This window comes from Artemia sp. Qi Xiang Cuo, chromosome 2, assembly GCF_049724085.1.
Source record: "Artemia sp. Qi Xiang Cuo chromosome 2, ASM4972408v1, whole genome shotgun sequence".
NCBI classification, from domain to species: Eukaryota; Metazoa; Arthropoda; class Branchiopoda; order Anostraca; family Artemiidae; genus Artemia; species Artemia sp. Qi Xiang Cuo.
Genome location: NC_142795.1, coordinates 47,274,018 through 47,281,968, shown reverse-complemented (window position 1 = coordinate 47,281,968; position 7,951 = coordinate 47,274,018). Strand labels below are relative to the sequence as shown.

Here is a 7,951-nt window from a genome sequence, read left to right as displayed (position 1 = left end):
AAACAAAATCGGTAGATAAAACACTTGCAATGACCAACCGGCTATATTTGTTGCACTCTAAAGTGCTTTCAGTAAAACACCAGTCAAATGATACCGTAGTGGAGGTAGGAAGGGGGCGGTGGTAACCCCTCATATACATTATGATTTCTGTTCGTCCGAGCTGCAATATTACCATTTACTTTCATATTAATAAAATGATTTTTTTACTAGCTTTAAAGGTACATAACATGGCAAGAGACTGTAAAAACTCGGTACTATTTTTTGCTTGAACAGTTAAATTTTGCCTTGTAAAATAAGAAAGTTGCTCCAATAGACGAAATCGTCAAATTTTATTTCTGATAAACAGTTTTTAATTTGGGCCCGGCAGAATTCTTATCATTTTTTTTCACCTTAAAAAGTGCAAGATCAATTGCAGCAGTGTGTGATCTTGCAAGACAAGCCCTAGTGCTTGATAAATATCCTTGCACACACCTACAACATGCTAATGCTGTCTTATTAATGCTGCGAAATTTGTATTAAAAGAAATTAATTTATTGTCAACAGTACAGTAATGAACTAAATGGTAAAACGATGGTAGCAAACAAGACATGACTAGAGATGAAAACACAGAAACAGCGCACTCTAAATTCCAGGGTTCTAAGAATGGGGTGCACAATAATGTCTAGTCCATTAGTTACGAATGTGGAAGCAATACTTTATATTCTCGGTTTTCACACATATAATTTACAATGTTGTAATCCAAGGATGTTTTGAGGACTTAATTGTTTTCAAGTTACTTCTAATGTAAAAGAAAAAAGTCCTGAGTATGTTTGGATTCATGCCAGCAACTTGATTTATGTCCACGGGGAAGGACTATCTTTTCCAATATATTTATCAATGAAATTAGTTCCACTGTCGTCCGAGGTGCAGTCATAGTAACGTCTATGGTTCTGAAAAATAATAAGGTTGTAAGCATACTATCACTTTCTAAGTTTAATAATATTGCTTATCAATTAATGCTTGTTCTCGCTTATAAACACTGTGTAAACAGAATGGCAAAAGTCTCTCCGACTCTACGAGAATGCTTGAGCCATGAAACGGTTTTGCCATAACGCTTTCTCTTACTACCTATGGAAAATCTATGCCCTTTTCAATGATTAATTGAAAAAAACAACAAGTTTCTCTTAAGGATGTGAAGACCGAAGTTGAGACTTAAACGAACAAAAGCTTTTGCTTTGCAAATTATGCAATAGCCTACATATCTATAAAGATAGCTCAAATAAACTAATTCTTGTCAGTTTCCAATGTCAGTGGAATTTTGAAAACTAGCGCTTTGTGAAACTCACATAGCTTGATTTTTAGAGAAACGTAATTGTATGCTTAAAAATATCGATATAATGACTGGTGAAAGACTATTGAGAGTCTTATAAATTAAGGTTTCATTGTCAGCTGGCTACTCATGTAATTTTCTGCTCCCAAGAAAACTTGTGGCGTCGGTTTTTTTGTTTTCATTAAAGCGCTAGTTTCTAGAATTCTATCGAGTCAGGTATCAGATTCTATTAAGTATCACAAGTCAATTTATTTGAGCTAGTTTTGTAGATGTTTCTTGCGTAATGTGCAAAGCAATAATTAGTGTTCGTTTTAGGTTTCAACGCTCGTTATTTCGGCAAAAAAAACTTTGTTTTCTTAATTATTTTATTCATTTAATTTTATAAACATATGTGATAAAATCACAAAAAGAACTTTGTTTCATTTAAGCAATGAAACTAAAGAAGTCAAAATATTTTTGTTGTGGTAAAAATACAACATTAAATACATATTTTATTTCCTACTTTCCCTATAATTTCTCACAAGATAAGTGGAACTTGGTCAAACAGTTCGTGGTTACAAACTGTAAGTAAGGAGCCACACGACCCAATAGTAGCCGAAACTCTAAAAAACGGAATTAGATAACGTTTGAGACATCAAAGAATTGGATTTTTATGCTCAAACCAAATATACAAAATTGCATTAAGTTTAACGTTACCCATCAAAAGCTACAAGCCTGATAAAATTTGCCTGATTTTCGGAAAAGGCGAGAAACACCCCCAAAAATTTAAGCGATTTTAATAAAAATGACACCCACAAATTCAGTATATCGGAGAACCCTACACCCTACAGCTCCTATGTATAAAAATATTGGATTTTGTATTTGTTTATGAGAGTGACTGCCCCTTCCTCAACCCTCGCTCTTTACGTTAAAGTTAGACTTCTTATCACAATTCTCTAAGAAAGACTGCTCAAAAACAAGCGCTGTAGAATTGAAATGAGTAGTACTTTTAAAGAACTTTAAGACTTCAGCGTAAAGAGTGATGGTTGAGGAACGGGGCTATGCGACAATTTCTGTTCGTTTTAAGTTTAAATGCTACTTCTTACTTTCAGTTTGAAAAAAACTTGTTTTTTTTATTTAATCAAGTAACTAAAGAGTTCAAGAAGTTTTTATCCACCTGTATCTTTGAGACTTTGCACGTGAGAAATTTAACTGTTTTCAAGAAAATGAAAATAAATAAGTAATATTTTTTCATTGGGCAGCTTTCTTTCAAAATTTGTAGTTTCTGTTTACTAAGGGGGCATTTCATACCTCTGGTTAAGGGTTTTTAACCATGGAGATTATAATGGCACTTTTGTCATGCTTCACAGCCTTCTCATTCCAAAAGGTGTAATATTGCACTTTACGGTAGAGTTATTAAGCCGAATCTATAAGAGCTACGTAAAGAGGTAGTAGAGAGGTACGTAGAGAGACGACCTCTGTTGCAGTTTTAAAGGTCATCATCTGCTGGTAATTGATCAACAATCTTGGTAGTCAATGCAGCATTCATTTCATGACCAGCTGACGATTTCCGAATGAGGATAGAACTGGCAGAAGCATTCACAACAAATTGTAACGCTTCATCCGTATGCTGTAGAACTATTCTTAAGGATGGGGAGCAGAAACATGGGCGTAATTCACTATGGGACAGGGGAAGCAACTGCCTCTCCTAGAAATCAGTTTACCCCCCTCCAGACCCCAGTTTGCCCCCTCGCTAAAATTTAGTTTCTTCAACAATCATGTCAAAAATAAGATAAGCTTGCATAATTCAAGCATCGACAGAAACAGGTCAGTTTTCCTCAGTATATCTTCACTCTTATGGTAGCCTACCATATGGCTCATTTGTCAGTCTTCACTGTCATTTTCAATTGATTTGGGAAAATTGGCTCCATCTTTGGCCTCCTGCCCCAGGATTTTGACAAAATTACACCACTGAGCTGAAAGCCACATATTTAAATTTTTAGGTCGGGACAAATCCATTGGTTATCTTAGAATTCGAACTTCCTGGCATTTTGACCGTCTTAGGTGAAAAATTGGTGTTTTGTTGCTTAATATAGTAGAAAGCGTTCCTTTGCTATGGCAAGATCACTTTTGTTACTTAAAAAGGCCATCATCTGATGATGAGTTTTCCAAAACCTTGGTAATGCATCTTTTGTGTCATTATAAGCTGACGAATTATGAATAAACACAGACCTTATTGGGGTATTCACGTCATACTTCGGAGCCGTTTTGAAGATGGGAGGAGGGGCTCAAAACATCCAATTTAGGATTTCAGACCGTATGAAAATCGATCGGATCCATCAGAATTTGCATTCTCCGGCATTTTAACTCTCTTTGGGCAAAAATTGGTGTTTTGTGGCACAAAATAAAAGGAAATGATACTTCAGTGTGACACAAACTATTTGTCACTTTAAACAGACCCTAGAAATTACTATTTTCTTTCAATTAAGCAATCTGCTAACATTCGAAGACCGCTGGCTCGATATGATCGCCCTTGGAATAAAAAAAGAAAGAAAAATGGAGGCTTCCCATGCAAAAAAAAGCAATTTTACTGGCTATTCAAGGTGGGGATGGTAATTTTACTGTACGTGATTTTCAACCATGATGACTCCAATGGTGCATTTTCCATGTTGATCTGACGCCATTTTCGACGGGTTTCGGCTCATTTTCGAAATCATGTAAATTTGTTTTCGCAGTAAACTTTGACTTTTAAGATTAATTGAAATAACAATTACCACCCTGAGTCAGCTTTTAATTGGAATTTCTTCTCACTAGACAGTTTTTTTCAATACCCATTTTTAAGGTTTCGGTTACTATGGGCTCTAGTCCACTCTTTACTAGCAACCAGGACTTGCTGCAGCTATGGTTTTTGTTGTTTCTTGCTTCTTTTAGCCTTTTGCGCAGAAGAAATTTAATGGCAGGTAGTGGTGCAAAAAATATAAAGCAGTCATAGGAAAATCATACATGAATGAATAAATGAATTATTTTATTGATCGACCAAGACCTTACAGTGTATTTCACTGTCTAGAGCATATTTTGATACATTTCACTATACATTGCTGGGGAATTCTCAAGCATAGCTTACAGTTAAGGTTGTTAATCTTATACCATAGTTATATATTTACTATCAGTTTCATAGTTGGATAACGCTTAGTTAAAAATTAGTACTAATGTGGAAACACAACACTAAACCACGCTTACGTGTGTGTAAATATATCTAAATTATGACTTTTTTTCTAACACAGTCCTTACCAAATTAACTGCGTTTGTGTGTGTGTGTTTTTCCTTCTCTTTCGCTCGTTTTTATCTCTGTCTCTCTCAATCTCTCCTCTTCGTCTCTCTCTCTCTCTCTCTCTCTCTCTCTCTCTCTCTCTCTCTCTCTCTCTCTCTCTCTCTCTCTCTCTCTCTCTCTCTCTCTCTCTCTCTCTCTCTCTCTCTCTCTCTCTCTCTCTCTCTCTCTCTCTCTCCCTTTCACTCTTTCCTCTCTGTCTCTGTATTTTTCCCCTCTATAATTTGCATTCAAACATAATGGATGACAAATAAATAAGAAATTTTGTCTTGAGTGTACCTGGATCGTCAAATATAAAAAAAACCATCATTTTATTCTCTGGAAAGTGATGACGTTGTCCATTGACAACTCGTTAATTCATAGCAAACTCAAAGTGACTGCGTTCGCATGCTAAATCAAGCTTTGTGAACGTTTTTGGCCTCAAGCTCCCTCATCATTACAAGCTGCATATTTTTTAAATAGGTCACGCAAATTAAGTTAAACGCCATATTTCCTCGCTTGGAAAATTGAAAATTCAAGTTTTTTTAATGTTAATACTCGTTTTTTTCACCAAATCACAAATTTTGTGAAATCTGGTATTTCCTTTATTTCATGCATTTGATTATTATCTTATATTGAATTTGTTATTCCTCTTCACAATCTCCTTATTATTATATACTTCTTAGTGTGTAATAATACTAATAACGAATACTTAGCGAGCATTACAAAGACAACAAAATCTTCCAATTGAATGGCCAGTTATTTTTCCTTTTTCACACCATAAAACTATCATCTACAATACTGATATCATCTACAATATTGGAATCATCTACATTAGAATAAAACAAACCTACCTATCCCTTGATTAAGAAGAGCGTGCGTCACCTCGGAGATGGACAACAAAGGACTCCGGTCCGTCCGATCGCAACTGCCGAGGGCGAGGGAACTATTGCTGCTGCCACTGAGAGCGCCGCTGGTGTTGGTGCCGTCATCTCGGTAACAGGACTGAGAACCATAATAGATTAATATATAGGCCTAACAATAAAATCCCATTTTAGATATAGTAGAAATTAATCTTTCAATTGCTAAATAAGAAAACACTGTTCGTGCTATCATTTTTGCAAGAAGCAATTCATGGTTATGTTAATGTGTAAACTATCAATATATAAATTGTTAATACGAGCTTCATTGCGGAATCCTCCTATATATAATCTTTTAGGAAGAAATCGAAGTTAGGATTTTCGCTTTAAGAAATAATTGTTTTTCCTCCGAAAGAGATTTAGAATTATCTATTAAGATATTATAGGTTTAGTTTCAAAAAATCTGTGCCTATCATAACAGCTCCAGGATTTATTTATTTTTTTTTTTTAAACCAACTATCAGGGTCGACACAAGTGTATTTCCCATAGGAAAGACCCACGCGATAGGTCTTCCATGTGCTTTCTTTTGTTAGTGGCCTCGTCGTATAGAAATTATGGAAGGGCTCACGCTATCACAAACTAAAAATTCTTGTGTTTATTTCGAACGCTAAAACCAGTCGAAAGGTCACATGATGCCTTATAAACCCCTTAAGCTTCGTATTCAATTTGTTTATACTCGCTGCCAACTGCTTCCCCTACTAAAATTTAATAAAAATAAAATTTCAAAAATTACAAAATGGTCATAACCGTTAGATTATTTATTTGAAATCTATCGCTCTGTGCAGTAATGTTTTAACAGCGCTTTACAGAAAAAAAAATTTCAGTGCATCAAATATACCCAGGCATTAGTTATAAATGTTAATCCTTCCATTTTTGAGGCAATATGAAATACTCTTTGTATTTCATTTCATTAGCTTTCCATCCTTGAAGAATTCATAAGGAAAAATTTCAAACTTTAGCATAAAATACGGAATGACAAGCCTGGGGGAGGCGGCAGCTCCCTCATATACAGAATAATTATGTTCGATTTAAATTTCGATGCTGCTCTTTACTTTAATTTGAAAACAACTCTTTTTCCCATTTAAATTATGTTTGTTTTCAACCATACTGCACACCTCCAACTATTTTCACTCATAATCATGTGTTCTGATATTCAACTCAGTCCATGTTCATCTGATTGTCCATTCAATTCACCTGAACACACTTTTAGAGAAAGTGTAAAAATTTGGCCCTTAAATCTCTATTTCAGTTCTTAGTTGTCTCCTCCCCCCCCCTTTAAAGAATCAGCTGGCCTTCACCCTAATAGCTTGTGTCCAACTGTGCGATACTCTATAGCCGTTCGTTTTATTAGGGAATGGATCTATAATTGTGGTAAATTTCTTATGGACAGTATGTATGTTTAGGGACGAGCGTTATAACATGCGCCAGTATGGCCTCTGAGACTGGTAGGCTATATGAATACTGTTGGAATAGTTCTCAGAAAAAAATTTTCTCGATAACATTCTCTGTGCGGGCCAAAATTGAGATTTTTGTATTTTTGAAAATAGTAGCTTCAGTATTTCGACTTTCATTGTATTGTTTTCATCGATATCCCCCCCCCCCCATTTTGGGGGTGTTTCATCCCCTTTTATTAAATTGAACATATTTTTGTAAGGTGAAAGCTTTCAATTAACAAATTTAAGGCTAAGGGACATTGAACTTTTAGGCTTTGTACATCATCCGTCCTTTCTTCTATCCCCTCTACTAAACTTCACACGATTAAACTTTTTCAAACTGTTTTAAAGTGTTAATATTTTTCATTTAATAATAATATTGCGAGTCTTCTAGTTTGCGGATCTTTCTCGCTCCACCGGTTTCTTTCTTTTGGTAACTGATAATTAATATTAACAATACATTAATATACTTCCGACCTTCCGTTGTCGCTAACTCCAAGAAGAAAATCCAATCAAGCTACTCCAGAATTGTTGCAAATATAATTAGATACAATAAGTAGTCTCTTGCTGGTATATATTCCTTTTTTTTTTGTTTTTTTTTTTGTCTTTCTGGGCTTAATCCTATTTCTTGTAGAAAAAAAAATCAGTTTAGTTCGTTCATATAATTTCCAACTCTTTAATTTTTTTTTTCTTTATCTGCCCGTACGGCATACAAATCAAATACTCATATTTGTTTACGGACTCCCAAATATCTGTGTAGGAATTACGGGCTTGCTAGTAAACTACCCAGATCTATATCAAACAGTTCGTGGTAACGAACTGTAAGTAAGGCTCAATGGTAACCGAAACTTTAAGAAACGGAATTTTGGTACCAATAGATACATCAAAAGAATCAGATTTTGATTCTGATTTCAAATATATAAGTTTTATCAAGTTTAATCTTACATATCAAAAGCTACGGGCCTGAGAAAATTTGGCTGATTTTCGAAAAAGGGGGAAAGAC

At 35.0% G+C, this 7,951-nt stretch overlaps 1 protein-coding gene across 4 annotated transcripts in view; it reads right to left on the bottom strand.

Annotated features, from left to right (window-relative positions):
* Positions 1–521: 521 nt before the first annotated feature.
* Positions 522–7,951, bottom strand: part of ss (aryl hydrocarbon receptor spineless) — a 152,851-nt gene continuing 145,421 nt past the window's right edge. For 2 of the 4 annotated variants that reach the window (XM_089108129.1, XM_089108131.1), the window contains exons 10-11: positions 5,450–5,600; positions 522–929 (exon numbers count right to left, since the gene is read on the bottom strand). In XM_089108129.1, the coding sequence (XP_088964255.1) occupies positions 5,477–5,600 (124 nt within the window). In that variant the 3' untranslated portion in view covers positions 522–929; positions 5,450–5,476. Of the gene's footprint in view, positions 930–5,449; positions 5,631–7,951 lie in introns of those variants that run through there. The other 2 variants (XM_089108130.1, XM_089108133.1) reach the window with 2 other exon arrangements.